At 40.2% G+C, this 14,110-nt stretch overlaps 1 protein-coding gene across 4 annotated transcripts in view; it reads right to left on the reverse strand.

The window, feature by feature from the left end:
• Positions 1-14,110, reverse strand: part of LOC119966446 (rho GTPase-activating protein 21-like) — a 310,278-nt gene that overhangs the window by 12,757 nt on the left and 283,411 nt on the right. For all 4 annotated transcript variants that reach the window (XM_038798135.1, XM_038798139.1, XM_038798136.1 and 1 more), the window contains 6 exons: positions 10,656-10,729; positions 10,467-10,556; positions 9,892-10,017; positions 9,743-9,784; positions 6,746-6,851; positions 4,300-4,331 (listed from right to left, as the gene is read on the reverse strand). In XM_038798135.1, the coding sequence (XP_038654063.1) occupies positions 4,300-4,331; positions 6,746-6,851; positions 9,743-9,784; positions 9,892-10,017; positions 10,467-10,556; positions 10,656-10,729 (470 nt within the window). The remainder of the gene's footprint in view (positions 1-4,299; positions 4,332-6,745; positions 6,852-9,742; positions 9,785-9,891; positions 10,018-10,466; positions 10,557-10,655; positions 10,730-14,110) is intronic.

The raw sequence follows: 14,110 nt of genomic DNA on the forward strand, positions 1-14,110 counted from the left end.
AGTGAATACTGGAATTCGACAATGTGTTTTCAGACACTGCTGCTAAGGGTAGTATGTATATGAGAAATAGGAAGAGTCCATGGCAGATCTTTGTGTATGAGGGGGAAAAGGGAGGAAACTGTCTAGTTATGACTGGGTAGACAAGAATGATCAAGGTAATGGTGCAAGAGGGAGAAAAGGAAGAAACTGTCTAGCTATGACTGGGCAGACAAGAATGAAATTAGGCATGACACCACCTTTTAAACTTGCAACCTCTACTGCTTAGAAGTGGAACAGTAACAAACTCCAATACTTACCTCGAGTTCAGAATGAGAGTTCGGACTTAGGGAGCTACAGCTCCCGGCGGGCATCAGGACTTCGGCACATGTGCAGCTGGGAAATGGAACAGTAACAAACTCCAATACTTACCTCGAGTTCAGAATGAGAGTTCTGATTTAGGGAGCTACAGCTCAATCTAAGCAGATTGACAATTCATCCATTGTTAGGTCATTAGAGCAGGACCAGTTCTGCGCACATGTGCAGAAGGAAAAGAAGAAAGGTGAATCAGAACTGCAGGTCTTGAAGAGGAGCACTGTCGCAGAGGTGTTCCATGGAGCAGGACACAGGAAGGAGGACAATGAGAACAGGACAGGAGGCGCACAATTCTGGTCGCCACACTACCAGAAGGATGTGGAGGCTTTGGAGAGGGTGTAAAGGAGGTTTACCAAGATGTTGCCCGGTCTGGAGTTTCAGTTATGTGGAGAGGCTGAATAGACTCGGACTGTTTTCATTAAAAAGACGGACGTTGAGGGGTGACCTGACAGAGGTCTACATGATTATGAGGGGCATGGATAGAGTGGATGGGCAGGTACCAGGGGGCATAGGTTTAAGGTCCATGTGGCAAAGTTTGGGAGATCTGCGAGGCAGTCTTTTTACGCAGAGGGTGGCGAGTGCCTGGAACGCGTTGCCAGGGCAGGCTTTGGAAGCAGATACATTAACGGCGTTCAAAAGGCATCTTGACAAACACATAGGATGGGTATAGAGGGATACGGCACAAGGAAGTGCTGAGGGTTTTGGCAAAGGTTGGTATCATGACTGTACAGGCTTGGAGGGCCAAAGAGCCTGTTCCTGTGCTGTATTGTTCTTCGTTCTTTTTTCTTGTTCTTTGAGGTATTAACAGGTCCCAGGTAAGGAACAAGAACAGACATCAGAAACAGATTCTGTTAAGTAGGAAATGCAGTGGCATAGTCACTGGACTAGTAATCCAGAGTAATGCTCCGTAGACCAGAATTCAAATCCCACCACAGTAGATGGTGAAATTTGAATTCAATAAAAAAATCTGGAATTAAAAGTCTAATGTTGATTGTCTTAAAAGCCCATCTGGTTCACTAATGCCCTTTAGGGAAGGAAATCTGCAACATGGTCTGACTTATTTGTAACTTTTAAATACCCTCTGAAATGGCTTGGCAAACCACTGAGTTCAAGGGCAATTAGGGATGGGCATTCAGAATAGAAAACAAAGTTGAGTGAAAGGAGCAGACCAATAGGTTCAGAGTTAAGCAGAGAGAGCTATGGGGCGCAGGCGTGAAACAAAGTAGGCTCAAAAGAAGTCATAAAGACCCAAGTTGGCAGCCAAAGGTTGGTGACTCTGTGTTGTGAGCTCCAAGGGCAACGGTACCCTTTGGAGCAGTGGCATGACCGAAGATCTGAAACTGTGCTTAAAATGTGAAGTTTGAGTACATACGGAATCTCAGAAGGTGAGATTGAAATGCTGGAGATGGATACTTGTTGAAGCCGTCCAAGTGGTAGCACACAGTGTGGGTGGCTTGTTGAGAAATCCATAGTATCTGCTTTGGTCGCATGTGTCATTTACTTTGGACTGTTGACCACAGTTTGCCAGTTAGTGCACATGTAACACATACTTACCCTGAATATTAGATACCACGATAGATATGGTACCTTGCTTTATCTTTCCAAATTTATATGTTTCTGTAGATGTAGCTGCGATGAGAAAATCATGAATGTTTGAATTATTTTCTTGTGTTTTTGATGAGATCTTTCCAACTGTTTTGTCTGTTTTTTCTTGTTCAATAAATATTTTATTCCTTTTGTTAAAGGTTCATCAACGATTCCTGTGAATTTGTTCAGAATCTTATCTCCACACTTTCTTCAAAAAAAAGTGAGGCTCTATTAAGCCAGATTTCACTCTAGGATCTGACTAGTCCAGTATCAGTTGGGATTGTAACAGCATATCACCACCTACAAGTTCCTCTCCGAGTCACACACCAACTTGACTTGAAACTGAATTCCTATTCTTTTACTGAGGCTGGGTGAAAATCCTTGCATTCCATAACAGCATTATAGTATACCTATACTATGTGGCTTGCTGCAGTTCAAGAAGGTGACTCAACACCACCTCCTCAAGATCAATTAGGAAGGGGTAATAAATTCCGCCCTTGCTATCGACCAATTTTAATCAAGATTAAATTTTAAAATGGTCAGGGTTAAAGGCAGATTTGTAAGGGATATGGGTCAGTAACCACAGACAGGGAGCTGTTAACATTATCAGCAAATATGGTGATCAGGAAAGGAAAAAGATGTGCAGTAATATCATGCATTTCACGATGTCAGGATGTCCCAAAGGACTTTTACAGCCAATTAAGTACTTTTGAAGTGTAGTCACTGTTATAACATGAGAAACGTGCCGTTAAAATCTCACCTGAAAGACGGCACCTCCAACATTATGGCAGTCCCTCAATACTGCACTGGGCTGTCAAGTTCTGCTCAAATTTCTGGTATAAGACTTATACCCACAATCTTCTGACTCAGAAGTTGAACAGTTCCCAATTGAGTGACAGCTGTCACAAGAAGGTGACTAGTCAGCATCTGGCTGGAATAGATTCAAGGGAGTAATAGATGGGTCCAATTGTCAGTGTCTCAGGGGGGGACATGAGAGAAACTAGATATATATGCCAGGACTGAAGGGTTAAATTACGTGGGCAGGTTGCATAAACCTGTGTGTGGTCCCTTCAGTTTAGATAGTTGAGGGGTGAAATAATCAAGATGTTTAAAATAATAAAACGATTCAATGAGCTTGATAGAGAAAAACTATTTCCTCTGTTGGGGGAATCCAGAAGGGGACATATTAAAAATCAGCATTAAGCTATTTAGGAGTGAAATGAGGATACACTTTTTCATGCAAAGGGTTGTGGAAATCTACAGCTCACTGTCCCAGACGATTGTGGGTGCTGGGTCAATTGAGGTATATAGATCTTTACTGGGTAAGGGTATCAAGGAATAAAGGTAATAGAGATTCAGTTCAGTTATGATTTAACTGAATGGCAGAACACGTTTGAACAACTGAAAGGTTAACTTGGGAACATTCAGTTCTCAATCCAGACCATCTTCAAGTATGAAGGAAAATCAGAGGTAATACTGCTTGAACATGTTCTGTCACTCTAATGCAAAAGATGTTTTGAACAAACATTGATATTTAAAACCAATTAATGCAACATAATAACCATTAAATAAGGTAAAATGCACTGAGATATTTTTGAATGCGCAATGTGCTTATGTATAATGAGAAAAATTGTATTCACCTACCACCTTCCATGATTTCAGTACATCCCAAAATGCTTCTAACTCAATTGAGTTTTTTTCTTTGAAGCATTGGCATTGTTGTAATAGTAGTAAGTAAAGTCGCCATAGTTCCAGATGACCATAGGCTGCTTTCCCCTTTGAGAGGGAGAGCGGACTGGTGATTTAATCTGAGGATCACCACCCCTCAGGCGAGGGGCAAGGTCGGGAAGGTGGGCCTTCATGAATAACCTTAGCCAGGGATTGAACCCAACTTGTTGGCCTCGCTCGGCATCACGAACCAGCTGTCCAGCCAAGTGAACTAAACCGGCCTATGTAATATAGGGAAGTGCACAAGCCATCTTATGCACAGCAAGGTCCCACAAACAACTCGATAAGTGAACTGATAATCTTAATTAACAATGTTGGTTGTGAAATAATTATTAGCCTGGGCACTAGAGAATCCCACTGCTCCTCATTGAATGGTGTCATGGGGCCTCCTGTTTTGAACAAACATTGTTCTGTAAAACCAAGTAATGCTACATAATAGCCATGAAGTAATTTTATGTTTCATTGCTGAAGCTAAGTTATGAAATATCATTACAATTTGAAAAACTATTTAAGAGCGCTATCCAAATTGTGAAATAAAAATTCAAGCCATTCCTATCATATGGTTTTATATTTTAATAACTGCCAATTAGCAAATAGGTTTCAATGACATCGTTTAGCAGTTAAAGTTCTCACCTTAGATTTTGCTGAGTCACTAGTGGCTGAATCTGTAAGAGACAAGAAAAATAGTATAACCTTTGTATTACACATAGTTTAAGAACACAAATATTCACTGTAATTATGAAGCAAAATTATAATTCAGAAAATTGTATGACTGCAATAGAAAAAGGGCACAGAGTGGAGAATTATAGCTCACTGAGATGAAAAGCAGCACAGACAGCCACCACCATGAAAGTATGCTGTGAAATTGTGGGTAAAACCAGCTCAATGAGAGGGATGGCAAAGGGACCCTGTTCTCTTTAAAAGAAACAGATAATACTAATTAAACATTGGTACATATTAAAACAATTTATTTTTGTATCCATTTGCAGAACTCATTCTTTCATTTTATTGAAAACTAATTGTGATTGTTATGTGCATTATTAATACTAAGGCATTCCTCCTATCCCCTAAATACACTATTTTCCAAGTTACATCTACACAAAGACATGTAAACAGTCTAAGGGGTTTACAACTATAAGATGTCACTCCAAAAGAAACTTTGCATGGATTACTCTCCATTAGGTAAGCAATTGTAAATTGAAAAATGCACAGATCACAAATACAAAAAGAATAATCTACTTAATTTTATTTGTATTGAAACTATAACAGATAATTCAATTGAGTTATTTATAATCCATAAGGGAGCATCTGAATTTTAAATTTGACAAGAGGGGCATGATGAAATGTAGAATGAAAGCTGCAAAAAGAGAATTACTATGGGCCAACAACTTAGGCTATAAAATTATGAGGGGGGGCAGAAGGGGGCTAGCAAAATTCCAAATTTTTTTTTTTTTTAAAGTATATTTCAATATTTTAAAACTATTAGTAGATTAAAACTAGTCCTGCAATTCACATTGCAAGTCTGTTATATACAGACCAAGAGCTAAGCCCCCAGCCACACCCCTTTTGAAACATGGTTTATGCTACATGACTATAAAAACTAATAGACCATACCATGCTATTTCTCCTCAGGGTCTGCTTCAGAAATGATAAGAAACAGCAGAAAGACTTTAAGAAAGTAGTATTGGTCTTTTTAAAATAATGGTAACAGCAAATTTACATCACAGACGATAACTTTCCATTTACAAGAAACGGGGGTTTCTGCAGACTAGGCAGCTACAATGAGGGCAACAATCCTCCTCCTTCCTACAGTTCCAGCTGTCCATCAGTGACATCACAGAATCCATCAGTGACATCACAGTGTGATAGACTCCTCCAACTTCGCCTGTTTCAAGATCAGTAGTGTAAATGCTGGAAAAAACCCTTTAACACTCAGACAGGAGCTATGCGACAAAGTTGACAAGTTTGCGAAAAGAACATGCTGGGTTAGTTAGTTTGACAGTGAGTAGGATGACAAGCTCACACTAATGGACAGAAACATCCTCCAAACCAGGCGTAGGTTAATGATACTAAAAGTAAGGTCAGAAGATAAAAAGGCACAGCATAAACTCCAAATTACCACACTAAAGTACAAATGATTGTGCAATTTTAATAACAATTTATAGAATACGGTCACAAAACCTGCACATGTTGGCATATATAAATTCTCTATTTTTCTGATAATAAATACTCAAGCAGGGGTCACATTACTTGAACCAAACATTTATAAGTGCATTTAATTATGCGTTGGATAACTTACTTTAAAGAATCACTGCACATCTCATATAACTAAATTAATGAAACATTTTAAAGTGCCTTAGAGTTACATGTTTTGTTTAAATTATTTAAACCCAGTGAAGTTGTCAGTCCAAAATAAGAGTAATTTGATTCAGTTAAGTTACAACAGGTTGGAGAATGGGCAGAGTGCATTAATAACCCAAGTGCAGATTTGACAACTTAAATCCAGCCCCAGGATATGACAACAAAGTGATACTGTCCAACTAACACATTCACACATCACGGTTCCACAAATAAAATCAGACAAAAGTACAAAAAAACAAGCATCCAGCAATGAAGTCTTAGCTTTATACTTTTCAGATTTTAAGCTAATTTTTCAGATAGCATTGCAATAATAATCAATAAAGTATGCCACCATATTCAAAATGAAAATTGAGGTTCTTGAAAACATTTCAGTCCTATGGTTAATAACTTAAAAATGTGCACAGCACACTATATATTTATATATATATAGATATATAGAAATCGATGTTACAGTACTATATAAAGCATTTGTCTTTTAAAAACAAACTGTATTCATGGATAACCAAGAAACATTATAGCTCTGAACATTTAAGTAAATAGTTTGAGGTTATAGTCGTTTCACAAAATACAGCAATTTTTCCCCACTACAAGTATTTGCAACTTTGAATGGGCAAATACAAGCATTTCAATCTTGAACTGTCTACTTCTGTAGGAAGCTGGTCAGTAACAATGACACTGTCTGTAACCGGACTCTGCAGTGTCTTGTTCAGGCAGTTACCTGAAACATCTCCCGGAGTAGTTCCTGTTCTCCCAATGTTGGTTAGCAAATGATCTATGTTTGGCACTGGCTGTGTATCAACTGTGCTTTCTTCCTGGACTGGTGTCTACATTCACAAGAGTAAGAAGATCAGAAAGCTGTTTTTCTTTTACTGGAAAAAAAACACACCAGTAACCCAAGTCCAATGAACACTAAACTTCTACATGCGTCAGTATGGAAAAAATGCAATTTACTAGCACATCTTCATCAATGAAATGCCCGAGCCAGGGTCTGAAAAAGGTACATTGTTTGTTTTTAATAGTAATAACTAAACCTTGAATGCTTATTTCACTATGAATAATTAATTAAATTGGCAGCTGGATGGGGTCATAATGTCTCTCTGGGGCATTCATCGTCCAAAACCCATGTGGCCTTTCCTCAATGTTTTTAAGACAACTTCAACATCTTTGATGAGTTTAGTATTGAATTTTGTTAGCATCAATTCCCTTTTGACAAACAGAACTCTCCCTATTATACGAAGATGAAGGTTTAAGGATGGTAACAAAATATATGATTTCTAACAATTAATAACACATTGCCAATCAGTAGCATAACACCGTTTGCCGAGTTTTGGTAACGCTGTTTAAAATAAGTGTCTGAAAATGAAATTTGTGTTCTATAGTTTAACTCGATTTTCAGGGTAACAGTATGTATTTGTAAAAACGAAAGATACACATTTTAGATCAAATTTTTTATAAATTGATCAATCAGCCAGAAGATGGCAGTGTGAAGTGGGCAAGAGCTTTACTGGAATTTGCAATCTATTGTATAAGCTGGATCAACAGTTTGCAAACTCATTCCCTTGGAGTAATAACATTAATAGAGATATAAGCACAGATATTGAATATCAAACCAAATCACAATTTGAGGAAATGTGATCACTCTGCCAGACTGAGTGCCATGTGTTAAATCTATCCATTACTTGCAAAGAGAATACACAAACCCACCTCAAATTCTGATGGTTAAATAGAAATCCACACTGTTATCTACCCTTGATCTCCAAAATATTTCAAATTGTCGTTTTTGAAAAGCTGGCACTGAATTCATCAAAAATACAACTTCTCCAGCCCAGATGTATCAACTGTATCAAGTTCAATATTTATTAATTCTTCCTCCTTTCCATGTAGGAGATCAGAGTGGTGATTCTAATCGCTAGTTTGGAAGGACTGGTTTTAATACTGAAAGCAATCATGCCTTTTCAGCATACCATTTATAAGATCTATTAGCCTGCAAGAGTCTTGACAGTTTGCATGGTTACAATGACGCACTGAATATTCAGATTTACCAACACCAGTAGTCTCTAGGAAGCAAGACAGAAAGAAGGATTGATGTGCTATTTCTCAAGCGGCTCACCCATGCTTTGTCTTGGTTGGGGAATAATTTAAGATTTAACATGGCTTTTGCGATTATTTAATGGTGCCAAAGTATTGGGCTGATTACAAGGCACTAATACAGCTGTGACTTTTAAGATGGTGGCTAAAAGTATATAGCCATAATTATTTACCATTCTTCTCCAACCTCCAATGTATGGGTTTTATTTTAGAACCATATTTGCTCCTTTCTCTAAACTCAATGTTGGGTATGCTACAAGTAACATCAAAAATGCACTCCTTAAAAAGGTGCTTTATGATTTTGCGGAGAACTGAGGCACTTGAATTAAACTCAACTTTATTATAATTACTATAAATTTTATCTGCTTCAGCTAATTTTGTATCCTTTAATGTGTTTCAATAATATTCATGAATCACAGGTATCCATTTACAAGTCAATATATGAAATGAAGTTAGAGAAATTCGCAGGATCCAGTAGGAGATCCCCTCTCTCCTCTTCCTCTAAATTGGGAGAGGTTTTCTGTACCTAATTCAGAATTTAAATGCAGAATCAGTCACAAAAACAACAGAGAACTCCAAAACGTGAAAGGCAAGAATCAAATTCTTCCAATATAATGACAGTCTGTTAAAAGAGCTTACTTTTCTCTCACAGTGAAGCACACACATTTATAATTAATACTGATGGTGAAAGATGAAAGCATGGCTTAAAAATATGCAGCAAGGGATTTCATTTGGATTTCAGCTCGTAACGCGTGGAGGAGAACAAACACATTTTAGTAGCCCCTTAAATATCACAATTTATTATTTATTCACATTGAATAAAACTCGTTTTACTCGGCATTCATAATTTTCATATAAATAATGTAGATATCAAGAGTTAATAAAACCTTTCCTCATCCTTTTGCTTTACACAAAACCAGCTTTGCAAAATATATGCTATTGCATTTAAAGGTGCAAGTTTAATATCGGGGTATTAATATCTCTTAGCTGTTTGTAGGACAGAAATTTGAAAAAAAAAGAAATGTAGTTTTTCATCTTCCACTCCCAGGACATTTACAAGAATACCAAATTTAAAGGGTTGTTTCCTTTACATTTGTTATGCTTGTGAATGTCCCGATGAGTATAAGACAAAAAACATTTGACATGTCTGTTTTTTCAACGATAAGTAATATCTTTCTGGAATGGAGAACCCATCCAAATTTGGAATATTAACTGTAACAGATGCTTCTTTAACTTTTCTAGCACAGTTTTACTTTAGGTGTCATTATCTCAACAAACAATAGCATTGCACCTTTGAATTTCCAGCACATCGTTTATTTTTAGATCTCATTTATTTTAAATTGACTAATTTGCATAATATTAAACCAGCAAATTTCAACAGCATAGGATTTTAACCTTGTAAATGCAGGTGTTGGGGGACTAGTGTGCGTGTGTGTATGTTATATTAAAAACTACAACAAAATAAACTTATGTATAATAAAAAAATATATTAACACGTAGGAAAGTCACCCGGAAATGTTACTAAAACCATTATTATCATAGATAAGGATACTGAATGAGACTGACATCAGTTCCAGTTTGGTCGGTTGTACATCTTTAGGTATGCCTTGAAATTATTGCTACTTACGGTTGCATTTTCATCACCACCTTCAGTGAAAAACCAGTCATACTGAAAAAGGAAATCAATTTTTGTTGCAATTTATTTGCTGATTCAAACAAATGATCTTCAGAAAATGCCAACTGTAACATGCAGCAAAACAAATAAACAAAACATACATGTTGTATGAGCGTTTCCACTATTTTGTATTGATCTGGCATGTGGGTAACCATGTGCATCATGTTGTCTTCCGATGTTCTGACAAGGGTTGGACCGAATACAATTGCCAGATTCCTGGGCTCCATCTGAGGACACAACAGTTTTACATCTTTCAAAGCAACAAGCTACATGAAAGCACTATCATAGCTTTGATTAATGATGGGCAATACCGCTGTCAAGGAACACATTTCTCAATTACAATTTCATTAGTAACAATGAATTACGATGATATACCTAGATATATGCTGTGACATTACAAACTGAGTTAATAACAAACAAATGAATGCCTTCGCCATCATTTCAGATTTTAAATATTAACTTCTTGCTGTTCTTCAGAATTAGTGTTGACAATCACCGCTTCAAGTCAAAACCTTATTTTTTTGGAGGTAAAATGACTAACATAATAATAATCTTTTATTGTCACAAGTATGAAGTTACTATGAAAAGTCCCTAGCCCACACCTTTCCTAATTTTCACTTAATGTTTACAAATATACAAAGCATTCAAAGTACTGATGGAATTTGAGTAGAAATACCTTATTTTTTTCAGAGTTTTCTGCTACTGTTTTCAGATGTGCCGACAGAAATTTTAGTGTTTCATAGTGATGATCTGGCAAATCACGGATCTAAAAGTTTTAGCAGCAACAAAACATTAGTATTTAGACAACAAGTTTGATATTAACTTTACAAATTATAAATTTATAACTGTCATGGATGAGAATTACCAATTTTTTTAAGGTCCTGAGTCTATCGACTGGATCCTCTTTTCTGTTGGCATCTATGAAGTCAGCATATTTGTCTAGAAACACAAATTGTTTTAGATTATCAATTCTAAAAATAGTGAAATTGGTAACTTAATGCCGAAGACGATGGGTGGAATTTTAACTCCCAGCACCCCTGGCAGGGTGTTTCGCGGAGGTGGCTCGCCCTTGGCAGCAACGTTTGGTCCTGGCACTGTTATCAGAGTTTCCCATTGTTTGAACCCCCCCAACCACCAGGAAACACGCAGCACAGGTTTGCTGTCGGCGGAACCGAAGATCCCGCCAATGGTAACGGCTGGAAATTTCCATCTCATATTTCCATAAATATGCATTATTTGGAGAATTCTACTATTTTGAAATTGGCATGCAATGATATATAGTAAATAGGAATTGCTAAGCATACCAAAACATATGTATTGTACACCTGCTTTATGTTCACTGGAGAGATCCCAACAGTGTGAACCAGATTTGAAAAATCTGAGTTGAAACAACCACCATACCAATTTTTAAGTAAATTAAAATTAAGCTCAAATTGTACGGTTAACAAATTAATTGCATTCTGAAAGCAAAGACCATCTGAATGACCCATCAGTAAAAGTGCTGCATCGTCTGCTTAAGTGTGAGTCTTACCTGAACCTGATGGCATATTTCATAAAAAATAATTTTTAAATGGGGCTTTCTGTAGCTTACCTACTAAAAGAGTATAGTCTTCTAATTTATTTCAGATTTTAAAGAACCTCACCAAAATGAAGTTTCCACCAGACCTAGATAGTGGTCCATTATTTTTAAAAATGTAGCTAACCTTTCATTAATACAGAATGCAACAGAAAACATATACACAGTGAACATATGAAAAGACAGAGAGGACAAGTCTGACTGATCCATCAAATAGCAATTAAACGTTATGCGCAAAATTTAATGTAATTGGACTTCCGGTGGCAGCCATGGTGTGAGTGGTCGCACACAGGGCCGCTCCTGATTGAAGAAAAGAGCTCTTTTAATCCAAAATTGGGTGCAACTTCAACAGAAAAGTGTAGCTGAATATCGGAGAAGTTCCCCCCGGGAGTGGTATGTCTGCTGGTTACCAAACCCAGCAGAAGGTGAAAGACGTGGCGCAGGAGTTGAAAATGACCTGTGCTGCAGCAGCTAGTGAAAGGATGGCGGAAGAGAAAGGGTCAGTGCAAGTAGCAAAGTCACAGATGGAACAGTTGATGGCCTTCATCAAGGAAGAGTTCCGCCAGCAGAGGAAGGAGATGCAGAAGGATCGCTCGAAGGTCATCGATGAGGCTGTGGCACCCCTGAAGGGCTCGATGGAGAAGGTGGAGAAACATTTGGAGGGGCAGGGGTCGCAGATCCTATCGATTGAGAGGGTGATGTCGGACCACAGCGATCGGGTGGTGGCACTGGAGGCTAAGGTGAGGCTCTTAGGAGACCTTTGCAAGACTCTGAGAGCAAAGGTGGAGGAGCAGGAAAATAGATCGAGACGGCAGAATCTGCGGACAGTGGGCCTGCCTGGAGTGCAAGGTGCGAGGGCCACGAGGTGCATTTCAAGGATGCTGGTGGTGGAGGGGGTTCTGGATAAGGCCCCTGATGTGGACAGAGCACACTGGTCTCTGAGGCAGAAGCCTAGAGTGGTAGAGCTGCCGTGGGCGGTGATCGTGAGGCTCCATAAGTTTGTGGAGAAATAAAGGATTCTGCGGTGGGTCAGGGAGAAGCACAACTGTGAATGGGAGGGGAACAAGGTCCAAATAAATCAGGACATTGGAGCTGAGCCGGCAGAACGCGCGCGGGGTTCAACAAAGCCAAGACTATGCTATATCGACGGTGGATCAGGTTTGAGGTGCTGTACCCAGCGAAACTATGGGTGACGTATGAAGGCCGGGAATACTATTTTGAGACCCCAGAAGCGGCGAATGACTTTATCAAGGAGCATAAACTGGGGGTGAACTGAACTATTCTGGGAGACTGAGGTGCTGGCACTTTGAACTAATTGGGAATACGGGAGGAGTGGGAGATTTTCTTTTCCTCTGATGTGGTTTAAAAAAAAAAAACTGTCAGAATGATAAAGGGAGGCAGGGGAGAAAAGTTTGTAAGGGGACAGTTGCCCCCCCCCCCCCCCCCCCCCCCCCCCCCGGGGGGCTCAGTGTTTTTTTTCCTCTGTTTGTTCTTGGGGAAGGTGATCTGTGGTACGAGATGAGTCTTTGTTTGGGTGGGAGAAGGGGAGGTCAGTGGGGAGCCTTCTTCACAGAACAGAGAGGTGAGGCAGGGAGGGGTGGGGGGTCAGTGGGAGAAGCCTTTGGGTAGGAGTTGCCACGCTAGCAGCAATGCTGATGCATGGAAGCGAGATGGGAGAGGAGGCCGAGAAAGTTGGCTGTGTGAGGGGGGGGGGGGGGGGGGGGGGGGGGGGGGGAAAGAGAGGGGCGGGTGGATAGGGGGAGAAAGGGAGGGTGATGCGACGAGGCAAGGTTGGGGAGGAAACATGGTCAGTGGCAGAGAAAGACGCCATCTTGTATGGGCCAGGTATAGGATGAAATTAACGGTGGTAGAGCCAAAAGGGGAGGATGGCGGATGGTAGAGGAGAATGGAGGTGTAAGCCCCTGGTAAGGCTGATAAGGTGGAACGTGCAAGGGCTCAATGGATTGGTCAAAAATTTTTGGGTCTTTGCACATCTTAGGAGCTTGAAAGAGGAGGTGGTCTTTCTGCAGGAGACACACCTTCGCGTGAAGGACCAGGTTAGGCTACGGAAGGGGTGGATGGGTTACGTTTTCCATTCAGGGCTTGATTCAAAGTCGCAGGGAGTGACAATTTTGATAAGCAAGATTGTGTCCTTGAGCCGAGGGTAGACAGATTAAGCCCCAGGTCAATGGATAGGATACGAATGGCAAAGGAGCTTGGTGGGTTTATGAAGAAGGGGATGGGATGTTTCGGCGTGGGATGTTTCGGCGTGGCCAATTTGGCGTGGCTGATTCGGTGTGGCCCATTCGGCGTAGCCCTTTCGACGGAGGAATTTTTCGGCGGAGGAATTTTTCGGCGGCGGGGGCGGGGCAGGCTTCAGAAAGACAGGTTAGTGCAATGAGCAGACATTTAATATCGGTCTGGGTGAAAAATACAAGACAGTAGAAGGAACATTTTTTACAACTTGCTCTTAGTTCTAGGATGCGCAGCATTTCTCCGGAAGGAGCCGGCGAGGTGAAGCGGACAGGCGGCCCAGTTCAGGGGGACAGCAGCCGACGAGGTGAAGCGGACAGGCGGCCCAGTTCAGGGGGACAGCAGCCGGCGAGGTGAAGCGGACAGGCGGCCCAGTTCAGGGGGACAGCAGCCGGCGAGGTGAAGCGGACAGGCGGCCCAGTTCAGGGGGACAGCAGCCGGCGAGGTGAAGCGGACAGGCGGCCCAGTTCAGGGGGACAGCAGCCGGCGAG

Source organism: Scyliorhinus canicula, chromosome 5 (genome assembly GCF_902713615.1).
Source record: "Scyliorhinus canicula chromosome 5, sScyCan1.1, whole genome shotgun sequence".
Taxonomy (NCBI): Eukaryota; Metazoa; Chordata; class Chondrichthyes; order Carcharhiniformes; family Scyliorhinidae; genus Scyliorhinus; species Scyliorhinus canicula.